The sequence below is a fragment of the Mesoplodon mirus genome (genome assembly GCF_964341445.2).
Source record: "Mesoplodon mirus genome assembly, chromosome: X".
Classification (NCBI taxonomy): Eukaryota; Metazoa; Chordata; class Mammalia; order Artiodactyla; family Ziphiidae; genus Mesoplodon; species Mesoplodon mirus.
In genome coordinates this window covers 22,593,536-22,606,986 of record NC_138981.1, presented here as the reverse complement: position 1 = coordinate 22,606,986, position 13,451 = coordinate 22,593,536, and the positions used below count along the sequence as shown (strand labels likewise).

At 42.9% G+C, this 13,451-nt stretch overlaps 1 protein-coding gene across 1 annotated transcript in view; it reads right to left on the bottom strand.

Moving 5' to 3' along the window:
* The window catches only part of PDK3 (pyruvate dehydrogenase kinase 3), a 74,189-nt gene extending 62,519 nt beyond the window's left edge, over nt 1–11,670 (bottom strand). The window contains exon 1 of the mRNA XM_082610585.1: nt 11,303–11,670. Coding sequence (XP_082466711.1) covers nt 11,303–11,408 — 106 coding nt within the window. The 5' untranslated portion in view covers nt 11,409–11,670. The remainder of the gene's footprint in view (nt 1–11,302) is intronic.
* Nucleotides 11,671–13,451: the final 1,781 nt, after the last annotated feature.

Sequence of the window (13,451 nt, the reverse complement as noted above, 5' to 3'; positions counted from 1 at the left end):
GAAAGCATGCCAAAAACTCATGGGGTGCATACATTTTTGATAGACTATATATATTGACATATTTGTCTCAACTTCTCATTTATCTATAAGGCCCTCAAAGGCAGAAACTAAGCCTCGACAATTCCCCAGTGCTTCTGTTTCCACCCCATTCCGAATCCAGAAAGTTCAACAAATGCTGATGGACTCCTGGGAATTCCCTGGCGGTCCAGTGGTTAGGACTCAGTGCTTTCACTGCTGAGGGCCCGGGTTCAATCCCAGGTTGGGGAATGAAGATCCCTCAAGCTGCACAGCGCAGCCAAAAAAAAAAAAGTGCTGATGGACGCCTAAACTCCCTAAGTGTTAACCTTCAGCATCTCACAGACTTTATCCCCTAAAGTGGTTCACAGCTCTTGGGCAAAATTTTTACCACATCTAACACAGTTCTTAACTCTGGAAGCACGTTATAGTCAGCTGGGTAAGTCGTCAAAAATACCAGCACCTAGACCCTACCTTCAGAAATTGATGTAATTGGCTTCTACAGGGTGAGGGTGGGGTAACAGGTGGCACTAACTTTAGAAGCTCCCCAGATGATCCTCACAAGCACCCAGGACTGAGATCCAATGACTAGCATCTAATCACAGGAAATTCAACAAGGGAATAAACCAAAGAACTCCTCAGGCTCAGACAGTGGCTATTAAGCATCCCCAACTTTTTCACTGACCCATCTATTTTTAGTCTCTATTTTCATGTTTGAGTTTTGTTTCAGCCTCCTAGGAAACTGACCACACTTGAGCACATTACATGACCAATATAGGAATGTTAATATAGCAATGACACTTTGCTTTCTATTTCATCTCAGAAGAGGAGAAATTAACCAAATTTATACAAAGTGCACAGTCAAGTATTAAGGAATATCTGCTACCAAGCTTAAGGAAACACTGTACTCTTCTAGAACAGATCCAAGGAAAGGTTCAGGTAAACCCTTAGTATGCTCCGGTCAATGAAGATGTAATAATTTGTCGGGAAAAGATATGTATGTTACACGTTTGAAAGGGCCCTACTGTCTTCCGGCCAACAACACATGGGAATACTTAACTTCATGCTTTGAGAAAATGTTAAGAGATACATAGCAATTTATTCCCAACAGTGAAACTATTATATACTGACTTCCATGCCCTAGTAAGAAAGAAAGAAACACTCGTACAACTCAAATGGTTGAGTGGAATCAGAGGTCAAGTCTAAGACTGAAAATAAAATCACAACTGCTTGGGTGATGCTTAGGGAAATAATCTACCGAGTTAGAATCCCAAATATTCAATCACAGGGAATGTAAATATCGACCTGTGTAATATATAATACATAGTTTGCTGTAATTTTTGTGCCATTCATTATAGCAGAAAGAATAATCTCAGTCAAGATGAGACAATGACTAGGAAACGAGTTCTCGAGGGATATGAAGGGCAATCAAACCCAGCTCTGCCACAAATATGGCGAAACGGGCTACCTGAAGATGCTTCCAGGCTAGTTTCAATGAACGCCAGGTACCCCATCCACAGTTCTCTTAGCACATTTTCTATAAGTTTAGCTAATTTACCAAGAAGAATAAGTGGGCAAGAACAGCGAGAATTTCTAAAAATCTAAAGTACTAAATAAGGAGCTGCCACCACCAAATTTTAACAAAAATGACAAGGCAAAAGTTATCATATGATATTTAGTTGAAATCAGAAAAGCTGTCCTTTTGGAGAGAATCCACAACTATAAACTATTCTGTGAACTTTGTGATAAAACAGCAACAAGACAGAAAGATGTGAGGTCTTAATAGTTGTTGCTATGCAAATGGACAGCAGAACAGAGTAAAAGTGAGTTGACTGCAAACGTCCCAACAGAGATGGCAACAAATTCCAGAGGGATTTAGTGGTAATTTACATACTGCTCTAGGTGATAAATCTGACCATGATAAAAGCATTGTAAATGACTGGGTATATTAAAACTCAGACTGTGCACTAAATAAAAAGGAAACCAATAATCAGTGTCAACATATGTAAATATATGGGCAAAAGATGTAACGCTATCACCAAAAAATGGATGGAAGAATTAGAGGTGATATTCTTTCCGAACACCTTTAGTTGTATACTTTGATAATTACTTTACCAAAGAAGGGAGCACAAGAGGAAACAATAGATATACAGCACAATAGCTTACTATGCCAAGTAGACACAGGGAGTGCATGCAAATGATTAAAACTCCCGAGTCCAGTTACTAAATGGTCAAGGGCACTTCACACACAACAAAATGCACAAAATAAACCCACAAGGGGAAAAAATAAAACTTTTAGCTTCTATGTTACCTATTATACAATTGAAGTCATAAAACCTCATTTTGGCAGGGCTGTGGAGAAACCGGTAAACTTAAACTTTGGTGACAGCCCTAGAGATTAAAACTATAAAATCCCTCCAAGCCTTTCACATGGTAATTCCACACAGGGGCACATACCCTATAGGTAAGCCACCGATCACCTGGAAAAGTCTTAGCTACCCCAAAAGTCACACTCCAGATAGCCAAGTTTTACTGTTACTAGCATGCGGGACAAACAGAGCGTTATCATTTAAATGCCAATTAACAGCAATCACTGCACACTTCTTTAACAAGGAGCCAAACTGTCTTAGACTAGAGGTCCAAACTTTCTGTAAGGGGCCAGATGGTAAACATTTTGGCGTTGTGGGCCAAATCGTCTCTGTGGCAACTACTCAACCCTGCTGTTGCAGAGGTACAGAAGCCACATATGCTATGTAATCAATGGGCATGGCTGTGGTCCAATAAAACTTTATTTACAAAAATAGGTGCTGCCAAAAGCCAGAGCATATGCAACACAAAGACTGAACGCTAATAGAAACTATCAACTTTGGGTGATAATGATGGATCAGTGTTGGTTCATCAGCTGTAACAAACGCCCCACACTGGTGTACGGGAGTTCCCTGTACTTTCTGCCCGTATTTGCTGTGAACCTAAAACTACTCTTAAAAATACAGTCTGTTAATTGTAACACAAAAACAGGTGGCTGGCCCTCGGGCTATAGTTCGATAACCTTAGACTATGGCATTCAAAAAAAAAAAAAGGATTTGCCCAACTCTGGAATCAGATAATCATGGAAGTAAAATAATAGAATGCACGTAAAATGAAAAGGAAAAGTGGTGATATTTTCTGATTCCATCCAGTAATAAGACCATGGTTTCCCAAATCTTTTCAACAATCTGATCAACTTCCCGAAGTTTAATGGGACGAAACCACTCAGTCATCAATAGGTCAGGACGTGTGGCCATGTCTCCCCTTCAGAAGCATACAAAACTGCCAAGAGAACGAACAAAGCTGGAACTACACCTTAAACGCTCAGAGCCTGATAAACCAGGTTATGTTGAAATCCAGTCATATCAGATCTTTAGGGCCCAAAAGGCCAATTTTTCTTTAAATTTAAACATTGATCAAGGCGCATTAAGCCACGTTAGATATCTTTACCCTAAATGAAATTGTACTCTTCCCCTTTAATTCTGAATCATTAGCTTCTGTCTCTAAACAGATTAGTCCAATTCTTGGCAACTCCTCACAGTAGAAGAACATCACCTCTTACAGAAAAGGTGTGTCATGTACATATATGTAAAGGTACAAAATGTACACACTCAAAAACAAAATGCCATTGCTTCTCTCTTTTCCTAACACAATTTTAAAAAAACAAAACCCCAAAAATCTCATTTCCTCCAGAAACAAAACCACTCTTCTCCCCAGTAGTAATCAGGCTTTAAGGAGCGTGACTTACAAACTCAAGGCTTTCCAAAGCAGTCATTTGCAACCAAAGTCAACTTCGCAGTGGATACTGGAATCTTAAAATACTTTCTAAGGAAAACAGAGGGCAGCTGGGCCTTCAAACCTCAAGAAGAGTAAAAACAGGGAAACTGGTTGCTGCCTTCTAATAGCTAAAGGCTCCAAGGTTCAGAGAACCAGGGTAATTATGATAGAAATCTTTTCTGTGAAAAGAAGACAGAGTTGTCAGACAACCTATTGTCAGACAACCTATCTTCTGGTGGTTTTATTTCAGAGATGCTATATTTAAATGTGGGGACATTACAGAAGTTTAGACCTATGTAACAACTGACTAAATTAAAGTGACATCATGTTTAACAACCTTTAGATGGAGTCAATAATCACCACTTATGAAGCGCCCACTCTGGGCAGAAAGCAAACAGCCGAGGAAGCTGTGAGAAGGGTACAAAGAACAGGTGAGTGCCTACCCTCTGGAAAGAGACAGTTTAGAACAAAATCAAAGAACAGGAGCCAGAAGCAAATATGTTTAATACAAGTGCAGCTGTGCAAAAGACGAGTGCAAAGGAACTGGGAAATAAAACAGAAAGTCAGTCTGTAGGGAGCGGATCAGAGTGATTAATGAAGGAACCTGAAGTGGACAGGGTAAAGCTGAAAGATGAAAAGCATGTCCAGATGAAAATGTGAATCATTTCCTATGAACTCATTCAAGATTCAGAAGGTTCTATCTTTAAGTTATGTCATACAGTCCAAGTTCTCCTTTTCTTACATCGCTAAGAGAACTTTAAATTCTTAACAACCACTTAACAGAAAGACCTCAAGCTTTTGCAAACATCACAAAGAACCACGGTAAAGTTAACTGCCATTCAAAGACAGTTAATTGGTCCAAAACTCCTGAGAGCAACAGGTTTACAGGAAAAAAAAGAGTAAACGTTATACTGAGAAATAAAATCAATAAATGTTTATTCTGAACATTAAAATGTGATATTTCTATTACTCCTTATAAGGAGTTAATATATACTGTCTGAAGCCTCACTGTTCAATAGAAACCTGTGAGCCACACATGTAATTTTAAAATTCCTAGCAGCCATATGAACATAAAAAGAAACAGGTGAAATTTTTGATGTTTTATTTAATGCAACATACCCAAAAAAATTACCATTTCAACGTGGAATCAATACAGAAACATACTGAGATATTTTAGTATTTTTTATATTAAGTCTTTGAAATCCAGTGTGTGTCATACTAACATCTCAATTCAAAAGCTAAATTTCTATCAGAAATAATTGGCCTATAATTAGATTTCATCAAATTTAAAGTTAAGGTAGATTCACATATCCAAACTGTTCTAACACACTTAAAAGTTTTCAATTAACTGAATCAAGTGTCACTTTTAAGTTTAAATGTAAATTAAATCAATTCAGTTTCTCAGTCACAACAGCCACATTTCAAGGGCTCAATAGGTTCAACTGGCTAGTGGTGACATATTGGACAAAGAAAGTCTAAATAAATCAGTAGAAAGATAATCCCTGGAACCAAAAATTCAAACCTAATTACTAAAAGAAATATAACAAAACAAAGCAAGATATATAATATGGTAGAAAAATTACAGGTATTAAAAACATAAAGTGAAAGAAAATTATAGATGTTTATCGTTACAGATGACAGATCTGTCATAGCAGTAATATAAACTGGTTAAACTTAACCACATAAAAGAAAAAGTTTGACTCACAAAGCAAAACCCAGCTTTATACTACATTTCAAGAAATTCAGAAATGCTCTAGCAGAAAATGAAAACAAGAGGCAGATAGGGCTCCGGATCTCAATGTCACATAAGGATGAATCCAGGCCAAAAAGCACTGAACTAGTCAAAGGGCAGCACTCTGCACCCTAAAGCGTGCATCTTGAAATGACAATTAAGGATATCTAAGCAGCAAATGTAACATTAACAGGCACAAAGCAAAAACCATAGACAATATCTGGAGAAACAGAATCGGATTATTAGGAGACCTGAACTTCTTTTGACCCATGACAGATCCAGTAGATTAAAAAAGGCAAAGGTATAGAAAACTCAAATAATATAATTAATATGGTAGATTTGATATATGAAGCTCTGTAACCTGAGAAGAGAACATAACCTTCTTTTTGCTGCCCAAGGAACAGTGACAGGAAATGAACACAGATTGGACTACAAAGCAAACATCAATAAATTAATGATTCCGATAACATTCTCTGATCACAATGCAGCAAAACTAAAAATCAACAAAATTAAAATACAGGGTGCACTTCTACTGGAAATTTAAAAACTCAAGTCTTGGGACTTCCCTGGTGGCACAGTGGTTGGGAGTCCGCCTGTCAATGCAGGGGACATGGGTTCGAGCCCTGGTCCGGGAAGATCCCACATGCCACGGAGCAACTAAGCCCATGCGCCACAACTACTGAGCCTGCACTCCAGAGCCCGCGAGCCACAACTACTGAGCCTGCGTGCCACAACTACTGAGCCCACGTGCCACACTACTTAAGCCCGTGCGCCTAGAGCCCGTGCTCCGCAACAAGAGAAGCCACCGCAGTAAGAAGCCCACGCGCCACAACGAAGAGAAGCCCCCCGCTTGCCTCAACTAGAGAAAGCCCGCACGCAGCAACGAAGGCCCAACGCAGCCAATAAATAAATAAATTTATAAAAAAATAAAATAAAATAAAACTCAAGTCTTAGTTCACGTAAGAATAAAAACCTGAAGATGCAGAAGAGCTGGGAAGAAAAAGCATCAAACACTATACACATCAGCTGCTAAAGCAGTGTTCAGAGGAATGCCTGTAGCCTTAAATACTGAAATAAACAACAAAGAAGAAATGAATTTTGCCGTTCAAAAAGAAAAAAAAATAACACTGAGCACATGAGGGGGAATTAATAAAATCAAAGTAGACATTAATGAACTAGAAAACAAAAGTCATAAAGCTAATAAGTGAATCCAATCATATAAACCAACAACTAATCTAAACACAAAAGAGGGGGAGAATATAGAAGGAATAAAGGGGGAACGGCCACAGAGAAAATTAAGACTAATTACTATCTCAGCTATGCAAACTGGCTTTAAAACCTTGATGACTAGGATAATTTTCTAGAGAAATACATCAAAATGGATTCTAGAAGAGATAGAAAATCTATCCAGATCAATACCACAGACTAGAGAAACCTGTCAAAAAGCAACAGTTTAAAAGGTTTCATGGGTGGATTCTACCAGATCTTTGAAGAACACATAGTTCAAAAGATAAACTGGTCTTAGTGCAAAAAAAAATGTATTTCTTCTGAAACAAGCATGACATTGATAAGAAAATCTAACAGACTGCACATACACACAACATCCACAAACAGCATGTGGAGATCAATATAATGAACCCAGGAATTCATCAAACTATTCTCTCTAGTACTGTATATGCTTAAAATTTTCCATAATAAAAAGCTAAAGTTAAATTTTTTTTTACTCTGTAAAAATACTGAATCACTATGCTGTACACCTGAAACTAATATAATCTTATAAATCAACTATACTTCAATTTAAAAAATTTCTTTACTCAAGGAGAAAAAAATTTTATCTAGATACACTTTTTCACTTATCAAAAGTTTGACAACAATGTGGTAGAAGTGTAGGAAAATAGGTACTCTCAGAAACTTCTAGTGAGAGGATAGACAGACAACCTCGATGGAAGGCAATTTGACAATATTTATCAAAATTTCAAATGCACATAGCCTTTGGTGTAGAAATGCCATGTTTAGGTATCTGTCCTATATATATACTCACACACACATGAAATGATGAATACAGTAATTCAGTGTAGCACAGGCCGTCATAGCAAAGATTGGAAACAACCTACTAGCCATCAACAGAGAGTTGGCTAATGAGTATAGTACACTCATATAAACAAATTCTCAGAAGCCATAAAAAAGTAAAAGGAAGTTCTGCAGTTATGATATGGAAAGCTGTCTAAGGAATTAAGTTTAAAAAGCAAGGTACAGACAAAAGTATTACAAGTTGCCATTTATTTTAAAATGGGGAGGCTAGTGGACAAAAGTAGGAAGCTGACTTTTCTATGTCCTTTCGTACCTTTTGAATTTGGATCCATGTAACTATAATCTCAGACCATAAAGAATCTCTTTTTTTTTTAAATCCTACCTTTCACAGCGCACTATTGCCCTATAAACTCATGATCCATTTACAACGCTTGTTACTCTTGTTAAACTTGCTAACTGTGTGCAAGGCCACGTTTCAAGTAAAGATTGAGCTCAAGAAAACTCTTCTTATTTTAAAGGGCATAGAGAAACATGGCCCACAGATGAAAGGGGGACAACTCTAGATCCAGAAGATCATCTAATTAGTGGTTCTCAACCCTGGTTATGCTTAAGAACAACCAAAAATACCAATGCCCACCCCCCCCCAGAACATTTATAGTAAAGTCTGGAGGATGGGGCACAGGCATGAAGACCATGCAGGCATCTAAATGCTTTACAGCAGTAGTCCTCAACAGAGGGTGATGCATTTTGCTCCCCTGGGGGACATGGTGGTGTCTGGAAACATGTTTGGGTGTCACAACTTATGGGTGGAGGGAGTGCGGGGGGGCGCCGGGGTGTGCTACTGGCATCTAGTAGGGGGAGGCCGGGGGTGCTGCTTTCGTAAACCTCCCACAACGCACAGGACAGCACCCCTCCTCCACCAAACAATGACCTGCCCCAGAAAGTCAAGAGTGCTGAGACTGAGCAGGCCTCATTTCAAATAAAGTCACTGCTTCTGAAGTAACACGCAGTTTTAGCCTTCCCTCTTAAACAAGGAAGATCATCTCATTTACTAGTGTGGATACATTCGCAAAAGAAAGCTGTTTCAGTGCCCACAGAAACCACAATATGCTGATGCGGTTCTAACAAATACTGTAAACGTGAAATTCCGTGGATATCCTTTCTCTGGTCCCTGTCCAGGTATTCTAGTCCAAAACTTCGGTCCCGTTTGCAAAGTAGCCAGGGAGAACGTCACAAAGTGGCAGTCTGTGGGTCAACATAGTTCACGCAACTGTTCTGTTTGAGCCCTAGGTCTTGAAAGTATACTGAATCGGCGCCGGGCAGCTTGCCCTTCTGGAGCCGGCATATACGGGGTGGATGGGGCTGCCACGGCCCCCCACCCCAAGCTGGCTTCGTGTAGTCATCTGCTGCTCCCACTCAGGGCCTGTAAGCACCGGGGGTGGCCCTCCCCTGCAGTGTTCTCCAATCACTCAGGGGCATAAAGCCTCTTTACTCTTCTTCCTTCTCACCTTAAAAATATCCCCACACCCTTTCTAAATTCTCAAACTCCCGCACCACTTGCCAAAATCGGACTTCTATCCAGAGCTGGAAGAACCAAGAGAAAGGTAGAAGTCGAAATGGCCTTTGTGTGACAACCCTCTTCTAGTTGTTGGCATTAAAGATAGACTGCCTGCCACCTGGTTCGTCTCTGGGCATTACAAATGAGCCTTGAGTTTCTAGCACATTCCACTGCAATTATATATAGCTCTTCTGTGAGCTTCCTTATAAGGAAAAGACTTCAATTATTAGGCTTCTTCCATTATCCTAGACTAGAGTATCCCCTCCACTCTTCCCAAAATAGGTCAGAAGGCTTTTATGGGAAATACCTATCCAAAGATTTGGTAGTTTTCTTTTAAAAAGCTCATCCCTTTTCCTTTGAAATTAAGATCACACAGTTTGGGAACTGTGCTTTAGAGATGACCTTATACAATCCACGTGTTTTATCGACGGGGACAATGAACCCCAGTGAGGTTCAGTCACTCAGCCAAGGCCAGGCTCCTGAGTCAGTGGCACAGCAAGAATTAGAACCTTTCTTTCCAGATAATGGTCCCATGGGCTTTCCACGATAACACTATGCCCCACTGTGGTTTTCCTACTCAAATAACATCTCTGCCCAGACACCTATTAACATGGTAGATACTAGCTGCTATAGAAATAAATAAACCAAAATTTCGCCAAGCTATGAGAGCTATCACTTCAACTTTGAGGGTGGAAGGAACTGGGAGCCTCTGGATTCTTTCTGTTCCATTTATTGTGAATTAACCTGTCTCAGTTTACCCCAATGAAAAGTCGATACCTTCAGAATCTCTCTAAACCATAAATTAGGGATAGAATGTTGCTATTTATAGCAACAGCGACATTTTCTTTCTAAACTCTGAAGTCAGGGGGCTGCCTCAAACCTCTAAAATTCTCACAAGTGGCCACAGATGGTAAAGTACAACTGCTGAAAAGCTTCTGGGACTGAAGTTTAAGATGCAAAGATCAACATGCCACTGAACCCTGACTTTCCTCATCCTTTGCTGGCAAACTGGTTTCTTAAAATTTAATTTGGTCTCAACTTTAACCTAGTCCTCTCTTCCTATCCTAACTTAAGTATGGACAACATCACATGGTGCTTACTGGGTCTTCCGTGAATGTGCTACCTACTCTGCACTTAGGTTTTTATGCCCACCTGACACCATCTCTTGACATTTACTTCAAAGTCATTAAACGACCAGCCGCCCCATTATTTCCCCTCAAGAGCGTGGAACACCTTTGCTGCTCCATTTTCTTTTCCTTCCAGGATGCTGCGTTCCCTCCTGATAGCTGGGTGCGCACTTTTGTTTTAATACTTTCAGGTGTTTCACAACCAGCTGCCTCGCATTCACCCAACTGAGAGGATTCCCTCCGCGCTTGAAACGGCACCACTCTGGGGAAACACGATCCAGTTAACAGAAGGTCGTGGAATCTCCTCCCATCTCAGCTAGGCCTCAGGCAGGGTGGGGGCCGGGTCTTCTGCGCTCCCACCTCAATTAGTGGAAGCCGCCCGACAGGGGAGAAGGTGGGACACAGAAGGAGAGGCGCGGCGAAAGGTGCTGGCACGAAACCCTGCTCTGTGACGCTAGGGAGCCCACACGTCCGCTCCTCCCAGCATCTAAGGCTTTTGCAGTCCAGGCCTCTAACTGCTTTAACACAACACGAACGAGAGAGCAGTTCGAGTCCTGCCGCTCCGGCCACACAGGAGCACCTTAAGAGCAGAAAAGGAACAAAATACCATTGCATAATTTATTCGACCTCAAAGTGTTTCTAAACAGCCCTTACCCAATCCAAAAAGAAAAAAAGAATCTAAATATAAAAACGTTCAAAAGCCACCCACACTCCGCTCCGAAGTTTTAAGGGCGGTGAGGTGTGTGTCAAGTAGATTTGAAGCTAACGACGGCAGCTCTGGAGAGTCCCGCCCGGGATGAAGCTCCTCGGACGCGGTTTCTGTGTCTCCGGGTGAGCCCCCGGCGGGTGTGCGGGTACCAGGCCATGCCCCTCTGCGCCCCGAAATCCGAGCCCCCGAGCATCCCGGAGCCCCGCCCGCGGTTCCAATGGACTTTGCCCAGAGGCGGCGGAGACCCGCGGCGGCGGGCCCGGAAGGCAGCGGCCCCACACCCCGGGGCCGTGGGGACCGTGGCGACCCCGCGGCCCCGCACTTACCGAAGTCCAGGAACTGCTTGATGGAGAGCGGCGATGGCGAGAAGCGCGAATAGCGCTCAATCTGCTTGGGCACCGGCTGCTTCAGCAGCCACCGGAACAGCCGCATCCTCGTCGGGGCAACGCAGAGACCAGTCAAGACGCTCAAGCGGCCGCAAAGGCCGGTGCAGCCGAGCCGCGCGGATTAGGCAAGTTCGCCAAGCGCACAACCCTGGCCTCCGTCTCGGCCTCGGCGACGCGGGTGCAGCCGCCGCAGCAGCACCAGCAGCACCACCAGCAGCTCCCGTGCCCCGGCCGCCCGCTCGCGGCTTCCCCAGGCCCCGCCCCCGGGGGCGGAGCCAGCCGCCGTACGTACGCGGCGCGCGGGGGGCACGAGGGGCGCGCGGCCGCACGCGCTGGCTGCTGATTGGCCGCTGCCGCCCTCGCTTTCTTTTGCCGGAGTGCCGCCGGGGCCGCCCCCTCCTTCGCTCCCGGGACCCAGACAGGCCCGGCAAGTGCAGCTACCCCCGGTCCCGTCCCGGGCTAGGTCCTCCGCAGCCGAAAGGTGGCGGAGGTACAAGGGGACTGGGAGGAGATCCGGAGCCCTCGCCCGGAATCCGATCCTAAGCGCTGCTCAAGGCCCCTCTCCACCGAAGGCACCTCTTCCGGGAGGCCTTCCCTGGATCAGCTGACTGTTGCACTTCAGGGTATTTGTTGCGTCTTGACACTTTTTCATCTTCTGTTTACCACTTAACTATACTGGCTGCTTCATGCCCTCCACCACTGCCACCACCGTTGGGCAAAAATAAACTCACTGGTTCGGATTCCTGCCTGCCCCTCACCATTGGACGGGATTCATTGTAATGTCACTCTGTTTCATGTCCGCCCCTCTCCACCCCCGCCTGGGCCAACTCCTTTGGGCAAGATTAATTGTTAAGTCACTGACTGTTTCATGCCACCACCGCCATCACCACCATTGAACGGGGTCAATTATAAGGTCAATGACACTTCATTTAGTCCCTCCCCCTCTCCCCCCCTCCCCGTGAACTCCCCCTAACACCACTGGGCAGGATTAATTGTAAGGTCACTGTGTCTTTGTTTCATGTCAACCCCCCCAACCGCTACCATTGGAAAGGATCAAATTTAAGGTCTCAGGCACTGTCTTTCATACCCCCTCACCTCCACCACCACCATAGGACAGCCCCCTGACTCTTTTTCATGCCTCACCACCACCATCACCACTACTTCTGGACAGGAGTCTGTGCTTACACTATGTATTACACTTACACTATGTTAGGCATTGTTTGTATGAGTGAACTTGAACTCAGGGCTCAGTATATGCAATCATTATTTCCTAATGTGAAGTACAGCTTGCTTTAACTATTTCCACCAAACCTTGCTTTATTTTTGGCAACGTATAAACATCAACTAAATGAAAGGTAGAATGTTCTCTGAGGAAAGATAAAAATGTAACTGGAAACCACTCCTTTGGTCTGATTGGACTGGTTTTCTCAGTGAGCAAGATTATCGGTGTGTAGCTATTTAGCTTTTGTGCCTTCATTGGGTTTCTATGCACCCAATTCTTTGCTTAATGCTTGCACCTCTACTCTGAACTTAAAGAGAAAAGTAATACGTACACTCAAAGACATCCACTGGTCCTCCCTCACTTCTAGATTTTCAAGTACGTCTTGGTCATCTTGATGGTGGTATGGTATGTAGACTACCATGTCTTTTCAAAACAAAAAGCTGAAAAAACATACTAACAACCTCTTTAACCAGGAGCTTTGCCAGAAGAGCTAAGCAATCGTGTTGGTGTGCATGGGCAGACGAAAAGACCTGTGGCCTGTGATTCCTCCAGTGACTTTCTCGGGTGCTACCAGGAGGCATGTTGTACCTGGTGGCAGTTGTGGGAGTCGATGAGCAGGAAGAAGCTGAATATCGATGGAGAGGGGTTTTTCCCAACCTAAGCCGCAAATCGCTGCTGATCTTCACCTGAGCTTGGAAAGACTTGTTTCACTCCTTCCTTTTTTACTGAACAAAATGCTACTTTAAATCTATGTATTCTGATTTACTGAATTGTCATGTGCCTAGTTTTATTAATGTTTCTCCAAAAGGTGGCAAAGTCTTAGAAGTTGGGAACAATATGATAGAGCCTCGTGTAATAGAAATTGTG